This window comes from Peromyscus eremicus, chromosome 15 (genome assembly GCF_949786415.1).
Source record: "Peromyscus eremicus chromosome 15, PerEre_H2_v1, whole genome shotgun sequence".
NCBI classification, from domain to species: domain Eukaryota; kingdom Metazoa; phylum Chordata; class Mammalia; order Rodentia; family Cricetidae; genus Peromyscus; species Peromyscus eremicus.
Window position 1 is genome coordinate 32,640,047 of NC_081431.1, and position 22,302 is coordinate 32,662,348.

The following is a 22,302-nucleotide window of genomic DNA, read 5'->3' on the forward strand; positions in this document are numbered from 1 at the left end:
TGAGCCTGAGTTGAGGCAAAATGGCATTGAACTATGCTAAGGTTTTCTGGTATATATATATACTGTTGATAGTATGTAGATGCTTCATAAGATACGCTTCTTCAACTAACTCATTAACTCTTTGTCCCTACCTTCATCTTTCAATTTGGAGACTAGGAAGTGAAGAAGGGACAGGTAACAACATACATTTCTCTCTCCATGGCCTCTCCCACTACTCCCTCACCTTCTAGTCCTCATCACCTTCTCATAAGGCCATCAAATTATGACTATCAAGGAATAGATAGATACTCTATCAATGAATAGATCAATAGAAAGATCCAATTACTTCTTCAAATCCCAGCTTACATCCAGACAATAGATCCCCACATGGGGACACTTCATGTTCAAACATAACAAAGACAGGGAAAGCACTGTAATTCATGTAAGGGCAAGGACAATTTAATGAGTGTGATAGACTTCCAAGGTTCCTTATCTCATGGCTTGAAAAAACAATGTTGTCCTTGCCAACATGTATTTTAAAACTCAACAAGTAAGTATGATACAGTTAATTTCAAGAAATGGATATTGAATTATTTCATCCAGTTTCCTGAGAGTCTCAGATAAACTTGCCTAGCTATAAATCCATTTTTTTAATGAAATACACAGAAAGCTAAGGTTGCTAAAAACAGGCTGGAAGAGATGCCGCGCAAACATGATGACCACACTTCACATCCTCACAACCCACGTGATAAAAGATCCTGTAATCCCAGTGCTAAGGAAGCAGAAACAGGAATATCCCTGGGACCTGCTGGCCAGTCAGTCTACCCAACTTGTGAGCTCTAGATCAGTGGAAGACCTGCCTTAAAAGAAGGTGAGAAGACTGAGAAAGATACCTAACACTGAGCTTTGGCCTCTACATGCACACACAGCGCACGCACATACCAAATTGGCTAAAACCACAATCAATTCTGTGCTCTTCATAGTCTAACTAGAGTCTGTATCTGAGGAAATCATATTGAATTTAGACCACCACACCATGAAATGTCCCCTCCCCCACTTGAGGGGCGGGCCCAGCCAGCTGCCTCCACATCATAGAACACACCTGTTGTTCTCATGGCTGTTGTTGCTTAATACTGCAAGCCACTATTACATTTCAATATTGTCAACACCTTAAGATCAAATGCTAAGGCAATCAACAGGTGGCAGGCTACTGGTGAGTGAGGACTACACACTACAACTTCCACGTTCTTTTTAATCCAACTTCACGGTACTTTCCATCAGATCCAATTTTCAGCCTGTTAACTTCAGTGAAGCCATGAACAAATGAGACAAAGTCTTCATCATGCCCCAGAAGGTAAAGATGGTCACCAAGAAGACGCCAAGGAGGGTCTGCCTATGCACATTTTTTAAAGTACTATTTTGAACGGCCACACACCACTGAAAGCTCGTCTTTGGGGCTCTCCGGCACTGTATTTTCTTCTGATTCTCGCCTGAGTGAACACTGTAGAGAGCAACAGAACACGGTCGAGCCAAGAGACAGTTTCTTCTGTCTGCCTTTTTCTCTTTCAAACACAAAAAGTATGCTCAGCTATGTACACAAAGGCTGCCTGGGGCCTTAAGGATCTGTTTATTTGGTAATTTTAAAAGAGTGGGAGGCCCACAGAGTTCTCACTTACCAGAGTCCAAATGTGACTTGGGCCCAGCATGAGGCTACAGGCCATTCCGGGGTGGTGAGCAGCTAGCTAGCAAGCTTGGGAAAGCAGAAGCAGCTTTTAAGTGGCCCCAAGAGATGTCTTTTTTCCCCCCACACTGAGGAAATCAGTACCAGTGTGGGCAAAGCAAACCTCAGGGCAGAAACACCTCAGGCTGCTCCTGGATGCCCTGTGAAGCAAGGTACCAACTGATTTTCCAAGCCCCCTCCTTTCTTACATCTCCATTGCGGGATGAGAGAGAGGAGCGAGGCCTGAGGGGGTGTGCCCATGTGAGGCGGTTGAGAAACAGCTGCTTCGTAGCTCTAGCTTTCGGCAATCCTCCTGCTCCACACGCAAATGCACCTGGGAGAAAAGCGGTCCTCTCGTTCGTTTAGTAACTGCAGCTGTTTCCCAAGGTAAACCAACATTGACGGCACCTGGGAGATGAGGCCCGAAAAGGCAGCCCAAAGTATTGGCCTGGCCTAAGCACGCCCCAGCAGATCTTCTGCCGGTTCTAAGGTGCCTCTCCCTGATGCTCAGCTTGTCTGTGCCCTTCCAGTGGTAGTCAGAATGTGTTTCCCCGGGCCCCGTGGTTCACGGTTCTTCATCAAACCTTGTCTCTCAGCTAAGTTCTTCCCTTGACAGAATCAGTTTCTAGAACCTTCAAAAAAAAAAAAAAACAAAAACAAAACAAAACAAACAACAAAACAAAACAAAAAAACAAAAACAAAAACAAAACACTGCCTGCTGTTGATTTTCATAGTTCTTAGGAAGTCTGTGTGCTTATTCCCAAAGGGCTCTAGTCAAAATACCTCACCCAGAAAATGAGCCCATGAATCCTGTTAGTGAACTATCACAGCATCTCCCTACCCTGAGAGCAAACCTGCTTCAATATGAAGAGAAGGCCCCAGAAGCCAGCCCTACCCCAACACTCTTAGCACACTATCTACCTTGAACTCACTGATACTATCATTTACCTTAATCCTAGTCAACGTCAACCACCTCAGAACCCCTAGACACCTAGATCCACCCTGCACTGTAACCTCCATATGCTTCTGTACAGTCCTTGTCCCCTTCTCCCAGGAATCTCAAGGTTTTGAAATTGTTGCATTGTGCCCAAATGCCTAACTCACGGCCCAGACAACAAAATCCACAGTATGTTCAGCTTGCTCTCCAGGGCATGCCATTTGGTTAATCTACCACTGTGGATAAAACCAAGACTCTAGCTGCCCTGGTTTGCTCTGCGCAACCGAACATGACCTGAAAAATATCAACAAATGTGTAAAGTGGAATCTAGCTTTATTTTAAATTCATCACCACCGTACTCAAAGGAGCTGTCCTACTGTTCTCTTGCTGTGACAAAACACTATGGCCGAGACAGCTTATAAAAGAGTATCTAATTGGGAGCTGGCTTACAGTCTCAGAGGGCTAGTCCATGGTCACCACGGAGGGAAGCATGATGGTGGCAGGCGGGCGGGCGGGCGGGCAGGCAGGTAAAGGCTCTGGAGCAGCAGCTGAAGGAGTCACAGGCAGAAGAGGAGGGGAAGACTGAGTGGGTATAGAGTGAGCTTTTGAAGGCCCATCCCCCTGTGACACACCTCCAACGTGGGCGTACCTCCTAATCCTTCTAAACAGTCCACCAGCTGGGACCAAGCATTCAAATACATGAGCCTATGGGGGCTATGCTCTTTTCAAACCCCTGCAGGAACACTAAGTATCACAGGATAACCAGAATAACCTGCTCTCCCAGTGCCCTCAGCTTTCCCAGTATACTCTGCTCCTTCACAGTGTGTCATTCTCATGCAACTGCTTCCTCCATTCTCTATGGAAAACCAAAGCAGTCAGGAAAAAATTTCCTCACCTCATCTTCTACTCCCCAACATCTGTGCCCATGCACCCTACCTACCCACTTGTTTTGTTTTGTTTTTAGGGTCACTTTAGACATTTCTCTTTTTTTTTTTTTTTTTTTTTTTGTTATTTTTGTTTGGTTTGGTTTGGTTTGGTTTTCTCAAGACAGGGTTTTTCTGTGTAGTTTTGGTGCCTGTCCTGGATCTTGCTCTGTAGACCAGGCTGGACTTGAACTCACAGAAATCTGCCTGGCTCTACCTCCCGAGTGCTGGGATTAAAGGCATGCCACCGCCTGGCTAGACATTTCATTTTTATTATTTAAAATTTTTTTTTCATTTTACCTATCAACCACAGTTCCCTCTCCCTTCCCTCCTCCCTCTCCTCTCCACCTCCCTTCCACCCCACCCACTATCTATTCCTCAGAGAGGGTAAGGCCTCCCACAGGGAGTCAACAAAGCCTAGCATATGAAGTTGAGGTAGGGCCAAGCCCCTCCCCTCTGCATCAAGGCTGAGAAAGGCATCCCACCATAGAGAATGTGCTCGAAAAAGTCAGTTCATGCACCAGGGATAAATCCTAGCCCCACTGCCAGGGGCCCCACAAACAGAACAAGCCACACAACTGTCACCCACATTCAGAGGGCCTAGTTCGGTCCCATGCAGGCTCCCCAGCTGTCAGTCTAGAATCCATGAGCTCCCACTAGCTTGGGTCAGCTGTCTCGGTGGGTTTCCCCATCATGTTCTTGACCTCCCCTTGCTCATATAATCCCTCCTCCCTCTCTTCGGCTGGACTCCAGGAGCTCAGCCCAGTGCTTAGCTGTGGATCTCTGCATCTGCTTCCATCAGTTACTGGATGATACCTTCTCACTTGTAACCATAGCTCAAGTCTCTTTCCGTCTGTCCTTTCATTTGAGAATTAGACCCCATCTCCTCTCACCTACTCAGGAATACTAACTCCAGGAACTAACTCTTCACAGCATTGTTTTATTAACGTCTCCTTCCTTTTCTATACTAGTCCTTGGCTGAAAACTTCCAAGAAGTTTGGCTGCTACTATTTCTCTATTTTCAAGCTCACTCCAAATAAATTGTTAATCCATCCACCAAAGTCCTACTCTTTCAAGGATATGACCTCCTCCCACGGAGGTCCAATGGGATGCTCTTAGTCCTTCGATTCCAGCTGATCACAGCTGGTCACCCTTTCCTCCTGCGGTCACTTTTGGCCCTTGATTTCTAGGACACACAACCCTCTTCCTTCATGTTTTCACAGCACAGATTGCCTTCTATTTATATCCGTTATCCGGCTCCTCCTGCTAAACTGGAGTAGGTTAAGGATCTTTAAGCATCTGAATTTAGAGATATACCCGAGGCACATATAATAATACTTGTCATATAGTAAGGACATAAAAAGTATTTGTTGACTGAATAAATTCCTAAGGCAAATATCATAAAATACCAATGGTATAAAGTGCAGAGAGAGCCTTGGTGGGCATTAAGTATCCTATTAATATTGGGGGAAGAGAATATAGGGTACAGGGGATGATGGGAGATTTGAAGCATTCAAAACAGCTACCTGCTAGTCAGCCGTTAGCCCTTGAAGCAACTCAGCTGTCAGAAAGGCAGAGCATTGGCCTAACCCATCCACATAGCCTTAGACAATGTCCTGCTACCTACTCTGATTCTTGGTCTCCTAAATTGTAAAATAGAAATAATCTGCCTCACAGGCTGTTAAGAGAATAAAATAATGTATACACAGTACATAGCATGGTGACTGGGACACAACACACCGTGGTGTGCTCTAAGATGTCGGTATTATTATTAATCAAGGCCCCATCTACTATTTGCTTCCTGAGCTTATAGGGACCTCCGACCTTATTTTCATGATTCACAGGTCTGTAAGAATTCCAACCCACAATCGCTACTGCAAAAAGGAATACCTGTAACTTCCACAAGAGGGCACTGTGCCCCAGGCCTACTTCCCTGAATCACAAGGGTTTGAAATACCGCATAATTGTGTAACTGATGCCCTCTGCTGACTTGTTTACTTTTTCTTGTCCTTGGGCCTTTCTTTGGCTTGGAAGACGTAAATGATCGCCTTGTGTGCGTCCTCGTGTATGTTCAGCATGAATGTATAAACCCAGAGCTGCCCAAAAAATTTTTCTGCGAAGTTCACAGTACCTAGGTACTCATACAGCACAGCACTGACCCAAACATGCTTACACGGGGAGCCATTATGTTGCTGCACACGTACATATGTCGTCTCGCTCCCTGCTTGGCATAAGTCGGCTACACACAGCACAAAATTAGTAGGTTTTTTTTCCACCCCTGCTGTTCTAAGTCTTGATCCTGTCCACCCCAATTTCAAAGCCTGACTGACATCTGTGCTACTTAGTCTTACATGGATGGGAGAAAAAAAAAAATCCCTGGGATGATCAAGCTGAAGGAGAGAGAAATTCTCTTGCCTCGGTTTCAGAGGGTACAGCCCATGGCTGGTTGGCTCTTTCTGCCTGCGGGGTAGCCACACACCATGGCAGGGAGCCCACGGAGGAGCACAGCTGTTGATCTTGAGTCACTGGGAAGCTGAGAGGGTGAGGTCCAACAGCCCTTCAAAGGCATACTCTTAGAGGCTCCACGTCCTTCCATGCCTTTAGTAACCAAAGGATCTAGCACTTTCCAGTAGGATCACACACTTAACACATAAGCCTTTGACGGACTAATAAGACCCAAACTAGACCAGCTCCACTTGAGCAAGGTAGGCAAAATGGCCACCTTCCTCTCCTTGCTCTCACTGGCACCTCCCCTCTGTAGCCTTCCTTGTGCTTAGAACAAACGACAGGAAGCAGTGCTCAGAGGAGCGAAACGGTAGAAGAGCAGGCGGCTTTTTATGTGAACGAGCATTGGACAGGTTGAGACAGAATTACACTACAGAATTTCTTCTCCTGTGAATCATTAGTATATTGCCTGCACCCTGTCAATGTGGTTCAAGTTGAGACTGGCTAGAGAACTGGATTTAAGGGATGCACTGTGTTCCCAGAAACTGCCGTACAGGGGTCAAATGAATCATTTTCTAGCCATGACTTCCCATTAGCCACAGCCAAATGAGCATGCCACAGGCTAGTTTTATCATCCCAATAGCAACAGGTAACAGCTCAGGATTTCTCAGTATTAAGAAACAAAATAAAGCATGACGTTTTGTTTCATTCTCCCTAAACCTTTTTAGAGTTCATTTATATTGCTGGCCTGTGAGATTTTCTTGGAGAAAATGTAGAAGTTTGGTAAAACTGTATTTTCACTTGGCCCAAACTTACAATGATGCAGCTTCAGTGTTTTCTCTACTGTAAGGCATAGTCTAGTGAAGAAATTACTTTCTGACATTTTTTTCAGAGTTTGAGGAATGCTTGGTAATTTCTCTACTAGTGAACTATATAGCCTACCCCGAGTAATGCTATAGGCCATGCTCACATCTCCTTTGAGTCTCCCGGGCTGAGTTCTAGTGTCTAATCCATTTTTCAGAAGGCTGACTCCTGTCCCTTTGATTTCTATCATTTGGGTTATTCAATTTGTCATTCAGTCACCTGTTCTTAATTCCACTATTGCCTAGTTGTAGGGCAACTAAACTGTAAAAAAAAAAAAAAAAAAAAAAAAATCCAAAACTAAAAGCATGCAGTTTTATTTGTCTCGGTAGCCATCTAAATTATGCTTAGAATTTTGAGCCAGTATGCCCTGAGTGCAGCATATGGAGCTCATCCCCAGCCTGGATATAACATCTCAGGAAGCCCAAATGTAACCTATCCCGTTGTTATTATCTGCTCCATGCCCTGTGCTCACAGGCTAGTTCATGGCAGAGTTAAACAGACACACAAGTTCGATCATGTTAGAATATCTGCACTTCTCCTGTATTCCTACCTCCTCTTCCTCCTTCTCTCTACATGAAGTTAGTAAATTCCCTACAAATCACTAAACCCACTTATCCCCATGGCCAGGCCATACTCTCCATGCAGACCCTCACTTTCCTCCAGCATTGTCACAAGCACTCTCCATGCTCAGCCTCTGCAGCTTAACCTCAAAATTACTGCCAGTCTTTAGACTTCCCTTGTATATGAGGTTTCCTAACACAGTGACTTACTTAGCTTATCTCTTGAAAGTCCCTGAGTTTGCCACTGAGTACAGGATACTGTAATACAAAAGTAGTCAGCTCTCGTTGACCCCAATCCCTGTCATTTATAATCCATTTTATCCTGTGCTTCTGTCTGCCACCAGACAGAATTAGGTCCCTTTGGAACGCACAATGCTACCCACTGTGGATTCTGCTTGTGGTAGTGTCTTAGTTGGGGTTTCTATTGCTGTGAAGAGACACCACAACCAGGGCAACTCTTATAAGAAAAACATTTAATTGAGGTGGCTGGCTTACAGTTTCAGAGGTTCAGTCCATTATCATCATGGTGGGGAGCATGGCAGCATGCAGGCAGACATGGTGCTGGAGAAGGAGCTGAGAGTCCCACATCTTGCAGTAAACAGGAAGTCAACTGCTTAGGGTGGTATCCTAAGCATAGAAAACCCCAAAGCCCATCCCCACAGTGACACACTTCCTCCAACAAAGCTACATCTCCTAATAGTGCCACTCCCTGAGATTATGGGGCCAATTACATTCAAACTACCACAGGTACCCGTCTCCCTACAGCTCCATTAGTATCCAAACAGTCTCTGCTGCACCTTCCCCACAACTCCTCATCCCTCATCCCCTCCACACTGACTGGCCTTCTAGGACCACAAATATGAGTAACATTGAGTACTGGGTGACTCCAAATAAAAGTCACAAAAAAGAGCTAGAAACAACAGAGTCAAGGTCATTCACCACACTATTCTTAAAAGTGGTTCAGTCTTTTTTTTTTTTTTTTTTGTAGTTTTGTTGTTTTTGTTTTTTCAAGAGACAGGGTTTCTCTGTGTAGACCAGGCTGGCCTCGAACTCACAGAGATCCACCTGCCTCTCCCTCCCAAGTGCTTAGATCAAAGGCGTGCACTACCACTGCCCAGCAAGGTGGTTCAATGTTTTGAAGCATTCTGTTCACTGCCGTAAATTTCCTAAATTTAACAACGGGAAACCTATTCAGATAAGTCAATGTATTAAAACATGAAAAAAAAAACCCACAGCTTTTTACAATTCTTTGCTTCGTCCATCTGCCGCAATTCATTGATGTGGACTATAGAATAATTTGTGCCACTTTCAAGGCACAAAATGTGCAATTCATCACAATGGATGGATGCTTTGAGGTTCTACCGGGCAGTTTGGGAAAACAGTATAAGTGATCTTGGAGGGCAATCACCCACTTTTTGTCATGAAACAATCTTTACCAATGACAGTAAACATCAGAAAAAATGGGATAATTGCTGCAGACATTAGTTCAAAATCCTATCCAAGACATTTATGAAAAGTCGGACAAATAGGGCCGAGCGGTGGTGGCACACACGCCTTTAATCCCAGCACTCGGGAGGCTACAGAGTGAGTTCCAGGACAGGCTCCAAAGCTACACAGAGAAACCCTGTCTTGAAAAACAAAAACAAAACAAAAATTGGACAAATAAAAAGCACTACTTCACAGTATACTACTCTCTTGCTATTTCTAATTTAAAATGACTTACAACAATCAGAGGACCATACATATCCTTTCACAGCTGGAACCACTCTGAAAAGTACTTAATTCATTAAGTGCCATTGCCCTCTTCAAAGTTCCCTATTTCAGTTATTAAGACACATCCAGTGTCCTTTATCCAATATGCTTAGAACCAGAAATATTTTTTCTTTCCTCGGACTTTGAAATTTTTACATAAAAAGATAGCTTGAGAATGGGACTCATCCAAATACAAAATTTACTTATTTTATATACACCTTATTCACAGTATGAAGACAGTTTTATATTTCTTAGATAATTTTGCACATGAAGGTTTGTGTATAATGTATAATTTATAGAATTTGTAATTTTTGCAGGGCATAACATTGATACTCAAAACCTTTCAGATTTGGGAGCACTTTCGGCTTCAGAACTTTGCATTTGAGATATTTAGCACTAGCACCATGCATCCTAATAGCATTCTTCAAGACGCTTCACACACAGCTTATCTAATTGCCACAATTCTTAAAGATGAGAATGGAGAACAATTAGCTAACTCAAGACTTCACAATTTGTCCCATCTTTAGACAAGCTGTATTGCTCACCATGGGCTACAGAGCCCAAGTGACTGTATCAATAGAGCTGAACCATTCATTACTCAAGATCCTCCTCCAGATCTCTGTAATTCTAAATCCCTAGCACATTCCCATCTTTGTGCCTCGACTAAAAGACGTGGCATCATATGTAGTCATGTTTTGCCTGCAAATGTTCTTGCAACCTGGATTAAATTTGAGACAGCTTACAAAGCACATTTCATATTACAAATCAAGATTCACAGCTACTATAATATTCACCTCGGAAATTCCACAGGTATGAAGCCCAAACTGATCAGAAGCAAACAGTCATTTTTGGAGCAGCAGCAGCTGCCCTCATTGGACACAGTTGCTTGCTCCATAGTTTTCCAAACTTGCTAACATCACTTATCTGGCTCTTGAGGGCGTTCACCAGCTATCCTTCAAGAGTAAATGTCACCTCTTGTTGACTAATTGCTTCCAATGAACTCTCTCCAACTTCGTTCAATGTCTCTAACATTTTGTTTCTATGACACATAACTCTCTTTTATTGGCTCTATGTACAATCCACTAAGAACTAAAATGACTGAACGCTTCTGAGGTATGGGACAACAAAATGGGTACCAGCATCCTGGATTCTCAAATCTGGGCTCTAAATATATAAAGGTGTCCCTCAGTACACGGAAAAGGCTAGATAACTGATTACACACACACACCTACTACTCTTCATACCACTTTTGTATGTCTTATGTTCTCAGAAAAATCAGGAGACAGGGCCAGTGTGGTGGCTCAGCTGGAAAAGGCATTTGCTGCCAAGGCCTGAGTTGAATGCCTGGGACATGCATACTGGAAAGAGAACCAACACACAATCTCTCTCTCTCTCTCTCTCTCTCTCTCTCTCTCTCTCTCTCTCTCTCTCTCTCTCACACACACACACACACACACACACACACACACACACACGTAAATAAGGGCTTTTTTTAAAAAAAATGAGACAATTCAATAGGTGTTACTTTTTTAATAAGCAGAACCCACATTACATCATTTGTTACAAGGAACCATGAGGGACAATAATTCATGACAGCACCAGAAAGCCTTTTCAGTCGCAAAATAACTGAAGGATGAACACTTTGGCTAAATGTTTTCTTCTGATCTCTGGTCTGGTCTACCACCCAGACCATCCCACTGCTTCAACGGTGGGACTCTGCCTTTATTTAATGCTATGCTGGTTAGGCTCTATATCTTTTGGCTTGTCTTAATGATGAAATGAAAGTTCCTAGCTTAGCTGAGGAACCTAGACAAGTCTTCTTTAATTTCAGCTTCATCCCAAGGCCCATGAATATTTTCCTTAAAAAGCTGCAGACGAATGAGGTAGTAAGGGCAGAGACATGAAATGGATATCAGCAGAAGGGCAAAGAGTATGGCTCCCACACCACTAATGGACAAAAGACCCCCAAAAGCTGAAAATGCAAAAAGCAGAGTGACCCCGACATAGCTTCGTGGGGTATATGCCTTCAGTTTCTTCTGTAACATGGGCCACAGCGCAAAAATCTGGATGGCAAATGTCACCATAATGAAGGCGTGCAGTGACCGGGGGAGACGTGAGGCCAGGCAAACAGAAGCAAAGATGGCCATGTTCAAGGACAGTGTGCTGGATACAATAGCGGCATTGGCACCATAATCAAAGAAGATGAGATGGCCTAACAGCATCAAAACTGACATGGCATAGATGGTGTCAGTGCTGACAGACTCTGTTAGGGTCTTTAGCACTGGTGAAAAACCGTAAGTGAAAGTTATGAAGACCAGAGTACTCTTCAGGTCAGCCCACCGGGTCCGCCCACTCTTCTTCCGTCCATCACCTCCATCAATGAGATCAAATAAAACATACCCAATCAATGAAGATGCCAGTCCAGTCCCAAAAAGCCACTGGGGGGCCAGAAGACCCTCGTCCAGGTACCACCAGATCACCACAAACACACAGACACTGCACAGCTGCTGTACCACCACGCTGGACTCAAATACCACAGCCCAGTATTGGTACTTCCGGGCATAGATGTTTTTTCGGAGTTCTTCCAGGAATCTTTGGTCGACATAATTATCAGGGAAGGGCTGCCGCTCATATAAAACCTTCTGCCACTTGACTTCTGTGGTGTCAGTTACACGTTGAGCACACATTATCTCATCCTCTCCTCAAATCCAGGCCAGTTCAATCTCCCTCAAAAAAGTCCAAGTAATTCTTGTTCTCGATAAAGTTACAAATTAAGACCTCTGTGGAAATGCCATGCTGATACCCTACAGGTGTTTCCTTGTTTACAAAGCCTGCAATCCAGGCTAGGTCTGCAATATATGAGTTTGTTCTGTGAGGCAGGACAACGCAGCTAAATTCCTAAAAAAAAGAGAGAACTGTAAATATATGAAAACTTGAAAAGGTCATCGTAGGACTCTGTTACAATCAAAACAACTCAGTTTACTGAAAGCCTAAATCAATTGTGTATAGTGACATAGTTTGAGGCATTAAAATCACACTTCAAATTTTAAAATCTTAATAATTGATATCCTGCATGACATCACTGACTCAGAATGCTAAATGTCTTACCTTCTTCAACTGTCACAACCTTACAAGTTAGTACCTGTCCCACTTTACCTAGTAAAACATCTGCGTTTCCCATTGGTTGGGTATTTATATCTCAGGGTAACAGAGTGGAGCCAGAACTCCAACAAAAGTCAAATATCAAAGTTTGTGCTTCTCGTTATCTTCCTCTGAGCCATGCACTATTTCTGCATGACTGTATTTGCAACTTATGCAAATTTATAGGGACAGAATCCATAGCTGTTACCAGGTTCCCAAAGGCATCGGGTTAAGTTATAGGTCTCATGACAACAATATCTGCACAATACAGAAGGGTATGATATCTATCGCTTTAGCCCAAAACAAGAACTCAAACCTTCTTTGTTCATTAGCTGAGCTTACCATCCTCTACAGTGCTCTATCATCCTAATTAACTGAAACAGCAAAACTCTAGTGCGGCATGAAAAACCATTCTATTTTCAGAAAGGGAAAACTCAAGAGTCAGAAACACGAAGGTTATTCAGCAAATTTAAGAAAAAACTTCCTGCCGGACTTTATTCCATGGAGGCCAGGACAGACTTTTACTTAAAGCCAGACACTCTGGACTCTGCCCTCACGCACAGAAACTTCTGGATGTGAAAGGTCCGCCTCACGGGACGGGGAAGGGTACGGTGTTGAGCTGCCACTCACCCAGTGAGCCCGCCCCGCCCCCGCCGCCCCTCTCCCAGCCTTGGCTCAGCGGCAACTCCCCGACCTGATGGATGCCGGAACCCACCTGCACCGAGCTCCTAGGGGTGCACGAGTAAGAAGGGCAGCCGGCCAGCGATTTCTATATCCGGAGCGCGGGGTTGGAGGGTACCGGTGTGGAGGAGCACTTCCGGATCGGCACCACTGCATCGCCAAAGCGTCCCGCCCCCCGAGACTCCGCACCGCGAGGTCGCTGCTGCCCTCTACTGGCTGCTCCTCTCCCGGAGTTCTGCTCAAAGTGGCGTTCTCTGAGCCTGGGCCTTCAGGGGTTCAAAGGGAGGAGAAGGCAGGAATAGATTCTGGGCGGGTGGAAGAGTGATCACAGCTGCGGTTGTTGAGCTTGTAATATTGTCAGGCCCTCAGCTGAGGGACTTTGCATGCATCCAATCCTTCCTACAGATACAGGAGCCAGCCCAGGCTTCTGGCGCTCATGATCCTGCAGTAACTACACAGAGAAAAAATATCCCAGATCTCATGGAGCTTTCTGGGCAGTGACCTCCACAGAGACGATGTGATCATAAGTTTATATTTGTCCAAAATCAGGCAGCTAGATATTGATTGCAGCTAGATTAAATATCCAATTGTGGATGGCTCCAAACCTAAAGCTCGATTCTTTCCTAGACTTTGCCACCTAAGAAAGGACAGGGTGGAGGGCCTTGGGTCTGAAAACATGGCTAGAGGATTGAGGCAAGAGATTGATGATTTTCAGCTGAGTTCACGGAAATATTACAGAAATTACAAAGAGATGTAAGTATAAAGAACTGAAAATATTAGAATACAGAATATAGTGGACACAAAAGTCAGGAAGCATGAACCCATTTATTAACTGTGTCACTTAGAGGAATTCACACTATCTTTACTTTGAATTCTTTGTTTGTAAAACAGAGAAGGCACGTATTTGGTTTTGGCCACTTTATGGGAAAGTTGGTTGAAAGACTTGGGTGTAAAAATGTTTTGTAGAGTGTTGGTTGCTATGTGGTTGCTAATAGCTCACTTTGGTTATCATAGTACCAGCACTAGTCAAGTGTTGTAATTCCACTTTAATATTTTATTTTTAACTTTATCTACACATGTGTCTGTGTGCAGGTATGTGCTCCTGAAAGCAGATGCCTGTGGAGGCCATAAGAAGGCACTAGATCCCCTGCAACTATAGTTACAGGCAGTTGTGAACTGATAGGTGTGTGTTATAAACGGAACTTGTGTTTTCTCAAAGAGAAGAGAATGCTTTTAACCACTGAGCCATCTCTCCAGCCCTGTGACCCCCTTTAAGATTTATCTTTATTTTTCTTAAGTGTGATAAACTCTGCACAATTATCTCTTTCCTTTTCTCTTTAGGCTTTTGTTCCAAAATTTGACAAGGTCCCTTGGCTTAGTGAGGCCAGCCTGGTGAACAAGCCTTTGGTACTCAGCATCCCTGGAAGGTAATACCCAGCTCCTGAGGACAAAACACTTGAGAAAGATCTCAGTGGGTGTGTTCTCAAGGGGAGAGGTGACTGTGATCAGTGGAGAAATCAACTCAAGTGCACAAAAAATCAGAAATGCCCTGGAGTTCTCAGACAAAGCTTATGCTGTGTAAAGGCCTTGCAAGAGGAAATGAGGCCTGCGTAACCTTTTATTCTGCCTCCACTGTTCAACCCTAGACACTATCTCTCAAAACACTTCCATCTTTTCCTCCCCTGCTTTAGTTCCCAGCCTTCAAATTTTAACTCTCAAAAGTCTAGAACCAGAGCATCCCATCTTTCGAGAGCAGTAGCTGCTGTTTCTCACTTGGAGCCTTTTCCAGTTTTATCAGCCGCCCCCCCATTCCCCCCCCCCCCCGAAATCCCCCCCCTGCCCTCTCCCGCCCCTCCCCCGCCCCCCCAGCCAACAGAGAACACATTTCTGGTTTTGAAAACTGAGAATTTTTATGTAGGGGACATTTCAGCTTCCACTTAAAAGAATTAGGTTCTTCATTAGCACCACACCCCCTTAGTAATTAAGGGGTCTCTAGGTGTGGTGATGTCGCTGTTCTGGGGGGAGGAGTAGGTAGATTGTTAGATGATGGAGGGAGGGGAGTGAGGAATCTGGATAAGCGAGGAGGGCACAGAAGCAGTTTCATAGGCTTGTCATGGACTGGAAAGGGTTGCTAGAAAAAGCATACTTTTCCCAGAGTTTCCTTTCCTGTTGAGAATTGTCGTGCATTCTTAAATCTGTAAACAGATGACTCTGTTAGGGGTATCCCTACAACGCTTTTGCTTTGTCTGCACTTTAACACAGTTCTCAGCAAGCTGACGGAAGCGTTTGTGTATTTTCAAAGCAAGCATTCGAGTGCCTATTTTCAGGTGTGTGTGTGTGTGTGTGTGTGTGTGTGTGTGTGTGTGTGTGTGTTATCTGGCATGAGCAATCAGAGGTTCAATAAAGTCAAAGGTTTGCTTAGGAAGTAACCAAGTAATATATTTACTAAGAGTTGACAGTACCTCAAGAGTCATCGTGAGTAATGACAACTTACCACCTTTTTAATTGGGCTTATGTCATAAGCTCACATGCTGCTGACAGTCATCAGATGGAGGCTCCACTAATGAGGCTGGTCAGATGGAGGTGGCAGTGAACGGGAGAACGGAACAAAGGTGACATCCTGCCCTCTACCCGAGTCAGTGTTGCCTCAGATGTGCGAGTCTGGGGGCCAAATATGCTGGGTTTCCTAAAATCTGGACATTTTCAGTTGCTCGTGTTTGACATCTAATAAGCTAACCCCACCATCCCACAGTACTCTCTGCCCATGAACCCAGGGGTGAGGCATCCCAGTGCATGTTCATCATGTCTCCAACTCCCCTGTGCCCTATACAAGCCTTTTGGTAAAAGGTGGGGGAGTAGAGAACAGAGCAGGGCTTGAGGGAGGCAGGCTTAGCACCCAGCTGGACGGTCATGGCACCTGTTCTCTCAGTGGCCGGTCCTGAGTGTCTTTTGGCAGCAGCGGGAAAAGGGATGCCATCATTTCCCCCCTCTGCTGGCCTCATTTAGGCTAGTGATGAGAAGTTCCATAAGGTAGTAAGTGAAATTCTTCTCAGTCTTATGCTCTAAGACTGAGGTAGCAATCTCAATCTCTGCTTAGAGAAATGAGCCTACTCAAGTCACCAAACTGTGACTGGACAGGACCTGGGAAGTGCCCTCAGCTCTCAGAGTACAGGGCAGGAACACAGCTTATTGGGAACAGAAGGAGGATAATTGATGTCTCGCCATTTATAAGGACAGAAACTCTTTACTTGTCCGGAGTTTCAGGTCCTAGAATGTTTGGCAATAATTTTCCTAAGCCCTTAGGGGATAGTTCAAAGCACTCAAAGTATTCCATGCCCTTGGACAAAGCAGAACCAATAGAATGGTCTAGAAAGGGTAAAGGAATGTTTAGTGAAATATATCTCAGAACATCACAGCTTCAAAGGAGCTCTGGAAACACAGCTATGGGGATGGAGGGGAGACCTGCAAGACCCCCAAGGAAGTGATGGGGAAGTGCCTGGACAAAGCTACTTCCTTCCAGGAGCACTCTCCCAGGTTGGCCGGTCTGTGTGAAGCCACACCCACTGTCCAAAGCTGCTCAGGACATAGAGGTCCTGTTAATGAGAGATTATTGTGTACTGAAGCAGGACCAACCTGGCCTTCTTGCCTTTCCTGGTCACTTTTGGGATAATAAATCCAAGGCAGCCCATTCCCATAACAGAGAAGCCTATGGAAGAATTCACATCAGCCCACCCCCTCCTCCGCCCCCCCCACCCACCCTGCTTCCCAGGGCCCAGAGAAGTGTCAGAGAAATGAAACAGTAAATACTTGATGAACGTCACACTCCTTCCACATGAACAATGAACAATGAAGTTCTTCTCGCTAAAGGGAGAGGTGTTCTTGGCAGAGGACCAGCACTTCATATTTCTGTCCCTTGGATGGCAGGGCATGCCCAGTGTCTCCCCACCCCCACGCCAAGGCCTCAGCCCCTAATACTTTAACTAAAATGAACTTCAATGGGAATCCTGTGGAGATTCGTGGTATTGCCCTGTCATATCTCCATGTCATTGATAACTGGGAAGAATGTCCCAGGGAAAGATGGTCTGTGGGAGGAAAGAGGTAAATTTGAGTGTGCAGGGGCATAACTTCCAGGAAAGGCAGCCAGGCATGAAAGGATGGGTTCTCCATCTTGTTAAAGACTTCTTATCCATCCTTTGAAGAGGGAACCTAAGGAGCATTTCATTCTGTGCGCTCCTGCTTTCAGGGGCAATCTTTCCCTGATTTATTTATGTCTCATCTGGGGCTGTTGTTGGTTAGTTTAAAAAGAGAGGAGGGGGAGGGAGAGAGAGGGGACAGAGCGTATGTGGGAGCACCTCCAAGGCCCGAGCCCCATGGCCTGAGCTGTGCAGAACAGCAGAATTGGAGCAGGAGGCGGGGCAAGTGCCCATGCCTTGTCTCTGGAACAGCTGGGGCCTGTCTCTGCAAGCCAAGGACTCTGATTCTAACCTCCTTTTGCTTTGGTCACTTAGATATCATTCCTCTGCCGCTGTTCTGACTTTATGCAAGAAGGGTATGGATTTGCCAAATCTGCTTCAAGTTCCAGATGTCATATATCAGGTACTCAGAACGTTTTCATTGAATCTGCTGGTTACTGTCTTGCCTCAAGAGAGTAGAATATTTTGTGGACACTATATCTTTTCCTTTATCCCTAATGTAGAATGTATTTCCTGTCCCCTTAACATGAGTCTGTGCCTGGTGCATCATCAGTGTCCAATGCATATTTATTTGTTTAATTAAATGAATTTGTATCACCACAAATAAAACTAGGTTTTATTTGTGCTTACCCTGACTCAAGTATTTTAGTACTCCAGTATGCCATAACTAAAAATAATGTTAGAAATACCAAAAAGGGAAAACAGAAATTGATTATGGAAGAGTCTGCCAGAAGCCCTTCAGAGACAACATCTCATTGGTTAGCTAGATGGTCCCTAGTTTCTAGAGACTACCCCAGCTTCTTCCTGGCCCCATGAATGACTTCTGTCTTCCCCCAAACAAATCCCTACACCTGTGGACCTTCCATTTAAAAAGCCCACCCTTCCTGACCAGCTCACAGAAAATCCAATACAGCTGGTTGCTGGTGGCCCCCGGCGTCACTGTGTGGCACAGAAGCATCTAAACTAAGGTGCTTGATCTGTCTGCACTTGGAGAGGGAGGGAGGGAGGGAGGAAGGAGGGAGGGAGGGAGGGAGGGACACAGCCGGTGGTATTAGGCATCCCTTCACTTGTAAAACTGCAGGCATTCTCAGGACTGTTGCTAGGCAGTACCTGAAGGAGGAGAGTTCCCACAGCACTTGGCCCAGTGCCCAACACAGAGTGAGCGAGCACTCAGTTACTCTAAGCAACAATTATTAGGAGCCCTCATGTCAGCAATGCTGACGGAACCCTTTTTATTTATTCTAACATACAGAAAAGAGTAACTCATTTGCAGCCCACACAAGTGGAACAGGGGCAGGCTAGATGGGACGGAGTGGTGATCGTCCCAGAAACATCAGAGAGTGGGACAAAGTGCTTGAGAAGGTGGGAGGGAAGGTTACTCCAGGTTGGGGAGGGGGGAGGAGAAAGGGAGGGTAACACGTTTACACCTATAATCCAGAGCCAGCTTAGAGAAAGAGCAAAAGAGACTCGGGTAAAGGAAGGAATATCAGAAAGATAGGAAGCCTGGGAGTGCAGGAAATGTTTGAAGAACACCCAAGGGTCAGCACTCCTCCGAAGGGGAGCAAGCCTGCTGTGCCCAGCCAGAGCACAGAGAGCCCATAAAGCCACGAACTGTGAGCAGACATACCTGTTTCAGCATAGGGGTGTTTGGGTCCAAGCTGTGCTAAGAGTCACCACATGAGGCCCCTCACACCCTGAACAAGCCAGGCTGCTATAAATGACATGCACGAGGTGAGGGGGAGAGGGAAGAAAGACTGACAGAGGGTCACGCTTTCAGTCACCCAAATCTAAACTATTAGACAAGCTCTCGTCTGCTGCCAACTGCCTGTCCCCGAGGTTTGTCCTGCATCTCAGTGCACTGTGGCAGCCTAGACACCAGGACCCCAAAGCACCCCCTTTCAGCTGCGGCAGGGGGCATTCCTAAACACTGGTAGAAGCCTCCTTCTTGCAGTACCTAGCATTTTGTGACTGCAATACTGGGGGCTGGCCACTAGAGAGCAGTTTGGAGCAACAGCTTCCAGCAGCCTGACCAATAGCAGGTCCGATAGACCAGTCTCTGGGCAGACCTAAGAGAAATCCCAAACGCACTGCCTGAGAATGAGAAATGCATGGATTTCACCCTCATTTTTTGTCTTACTAGGGTCTGCTCCTCCACTGTTGTGTGAGTGAGAATCACCCTTGTAGGTTGGAAGGGTCTCTGAGGATCTAGGATCTTTGCTCTGTTAGGCACCATGAGCTTAAGAATCCTTGTCACATATATGCCTCGAGGTAAACACAAGCTCAGCAGCTGCTCCTTTCCAGAAAGAAACTGTCATGCCTCAAGGGAGTGGAATGTTTTGTGGACACTCTATCTCCTTCTTTATCCCTATGCCAGGGACCTGCCAAGAAACTGCTAATCATTGTACGACCAACCAGAGGCCCTGGACACTGTATAGGTGCAAAGGTCCCGACACCTGGCTCCCTTCCTCTTCATCATCAGCAGCCAAAGGGCACAATTTGAACTCTCACATTCCACAGTAGCATTCCTCACTTACCCTGGAGGGGCCATGCAGCAGCTGCAGGTACAAATGTGCCTGAAGCAGACAGAGCAAAGACAGATACGGGTCTGGGAAAGGGGGCAGAGAGCCAGAGTAGAGGGGTCTAAACATGAAGAGACAGGGTCTAAAACAGTACCCATGGCGGGGGGGGGGGGGGGATGGATAACAGGAGAAAGCTTTTGAATGAAGGTGAGAAATGAAGCCTAAACAGTCCCTCCAGTGATTACTGGGCAGAATTTTCACAGCCACACTCTCACCTAGCATTTCACCTCATGCCAGGAAGGTTACTTTTTCTACATGGGGGAGTTGGGGGGGGGGAGTGCATGGGTGACCTGGGGAAGGGCACCTGGAGGCTCTAAACCTCCCTTGCCAGCCTGTGGGGCTGAGGATGAGCTAGCCAGGACTTGCAGTCTCCACACTGATTACTGTTCTCTCAATGCTTTCCCCCATTGGCTCTCCACTCCCTTTGATCCGACTTTGCTTTTCCGATCTAATGAAGTCAGATTAAACATGACAGTATTATTTATTTTGCTTTTAGCAGACCTGTGACAAAAAGCTTTGGCTGAAGGCATTGTTCAATATCAGAGGGCCAGCTGGGAAACAATAAAAGTTGAATCCCATTTTCTCACCGCTAAGCTCTTTAGCTAATTATTTCTCCTTGATTCTAAATTTGGAAAGTCATGACCACAAAGGAAACTACCTCATATAGTCCTAAGTCCTTTTTCTGTTTATATTTATCAAATATATACAACTATAAAAACAACTTTAGAATAACAAAAATGACTGTTGTAAAATGATTATGGTCACAGAACTTACATTTAATACGTCTGGATAGTAGATGCTTGGTTCTTTTATGTATGTTTAATATTTTTCCTAATGAATAGTAGGGAGACTTTTGGACTTATTCTTTGATGGAAATTGATATTTTCAGATAGAGGGGAAAGTTGTAATAATTCTATGAGTTTTCTAGAATAGTGAACTGACTACCCTTTCAGTCTTTAAAGGGTATAGGGCTAGTTATGCCCTCAAGTAGACTCTGAAGATCCACTTTTACCCTGAGGGGAAAAAAGCATCTGTCTTTGACCCTTTTATAAAAACAAAACAAGACAAAAAATTTCCATCATGGAAACTAAATGGGTGAGTTATCAGGTAAGTGTCTTAGGCTTTCTGGGCTACTGTTTCCTCACTAGGTTAGTTAAGAAAGGAAACCAGAAAGGTCCCTGTCAGCTAAGTCAGGAGTAGAACAAGGGAAAGGAGTAGATGTGGTGAAGGGCAGAAAGGACATAGGCAAATTATCAGTATATTGAAATCAAGCTTGTCTTGTCTATTTTTAAAATCACCATCTGGTACTTACATTTTCAGTTTTTGTTATGTAAACAGGTGTGTGTGTGTGTGTGTGTGTGTGTGTGTGTGTGTGTGTGTGTGTGTAAGCATGGGAAGAATGAAATAAACATCAAGTTCTTTATCAAGCATTTTAGAAAGCCAAAATCTTGGGCAATGAGCCAGTTCTTAGGAACCTTTAGAAAATATTGTCCTAAAATAAGATCTTGCAGTTGTGGAACATGAAGAGGAGTCTTCAACATCTGGGGACTGGTTGATGCCTGGTTACACCTCTGTTGGACTTTCTACAGGTTGCTGTCACCTTCCTGTTACTTCTATCTGCTGTCTCGAGAACAGCTGCTTAGGAAATAAGGGACACAATACTGTTCAGTGTCTCTCACTGGAGAGATGATATCACAGGAGCTTGGCTGTGAGCCTGGCCAGTTTTCTGTCCATTACTGCTGCTGCTATGCCAGCCGTAGGGAAAGGTGGGAATGGTACAGCTTGGAAAGACCTAGGTCCCATGGCTGGGAAAGAAAGTGTGACCTCTTGAACATGGAATCCAAAATGATTTACATCACCTTTAGATGTGCCTATTGCGGCTGCCTCCTGTAACTCTAAGCCCGCTTACCCTCCAAAGAAAGAGGGACAGAGCAGCTCTTCTAGGAAGCGGGACTGGCTGGTTGTGAGTCTGAGCTGGAGCACAGCCAAGAGTGGTTTGTGCTCTTCGTGCACTGAGTTGGCAGGATTAGCACATCTGCTCTGTCCTTCTGGCCACAGCGACTACCATCAGGAGGGACTAGGGGGCCCAAAGAACTTTCCGTATTGGCTAACATCACCCATTGGCTACTACTAGCTCTACTAGGTTTGGAACAGAGCCCTTCAGGCTCCCAACCTGTGCTTCTCTCCAGCACCTTATGCAAAATATAACACTAATGTCCTGTAAGATTTGTGTAATACAATGTTATAACAGAAATCTTTGTGTATATGTCTATATTTGCATCTGTTAATTCAAATTCCATACCATGACTCATTTATTCAATATTTGTTAAACTGTGCACATGTGTCCACTATGGGCTCGAGAAACACAATGTGCAAAGCATAGTTCTTGCTGGTGGTAGAAACAAAGAGATTCTTTGAATAAATCATAAACTGCAAAGAAAGTTTTACCAAGTCTATAATGGAATCAGAGAGATAAGCATCCAACTCAGTCTAAAAGGGTGATAAAAGATAGGACAAGGAAGCAGTTT

The 22,302-nt window shown here is 44.9% G+C and overlaps 2 protein-coding genes across 6 annotated transcripts in view; one reads left to right on the plus strand and one right to left on the minus strand.

Annotated features, from left to right (window-relative positions):
• Nucleotides 1–22,302, plus strand: part of C15H1orf105 (chromosome 15 C1orf105 homolog) — a 44,014-nt gene that overhangs the window by 343 nt on the left and 21,369 nt on the right. For all 3 annotated transcript variants that reach the window (XM_059280137.1, XM_059280135.1, XM_059280136.1), the window contains exons 2-3: nucleotides 14,344–14,429; nucleotides 17,511–17,598. In XM_059280137.1, coding sequence (XP_059136120.1) covers nucleotides 14,344–14,429; nucleotides 17,511–17,598 — 174 coding nt within the window. The remainder of the gene's footprint in view (nucleotides 1–14,343; nucleotides 14,430–17,510; nucleotides 17,599–22,302) is intronic.
• Pigc (phosphatidylinositol glycan anchor biosynthesis class C) lies at nucleotides 10,696–13,165 on the minus strand. Of its 3 annotated transcripts, none has more exons than XM_059280132.1 (2): nucleotides 13,037–13,165; nucleotides 10,696–12,078 (listed from the first exon to the last, which is right to left on the minus strand). In XM_059280132.1, exon 2 carries the CDS (start codon nucleotides 11,865–11,867, stop codon nucleotides 10,974–10,976), a length of 894 nt encoding a protein of 297 aa, XP_059136115.1. In that variant the 5' UTR covers nucleotides 11,868–12,078; nucleotides 13,037–13,165; the 3' UTR covers nucleotides 10,696–10,973. The 3 variants fall into 3 exon arrangements, with proteins under 3 accessions (XP_059136115.1, XP_059136116.1, XP_059136117.1); XM_059280133.1 differs by having other exon boundaries at nucleotides 13,016–13,095; XM_059280134.1 differs by lacking the exon at nucleotides 13,037–13,165 and adding an exon at nucleotides 12,664–12,932.

Bases quoted from the DNA above. Each gene is read 5' to 3' on its own strand.
- Pigc (XM_059280132.1), bottom strand. From the start codon at position 11,867: ATGTGTGCTCAACGTGTAACTGACACCACAGAAGTCAAGTGGCAGAAG.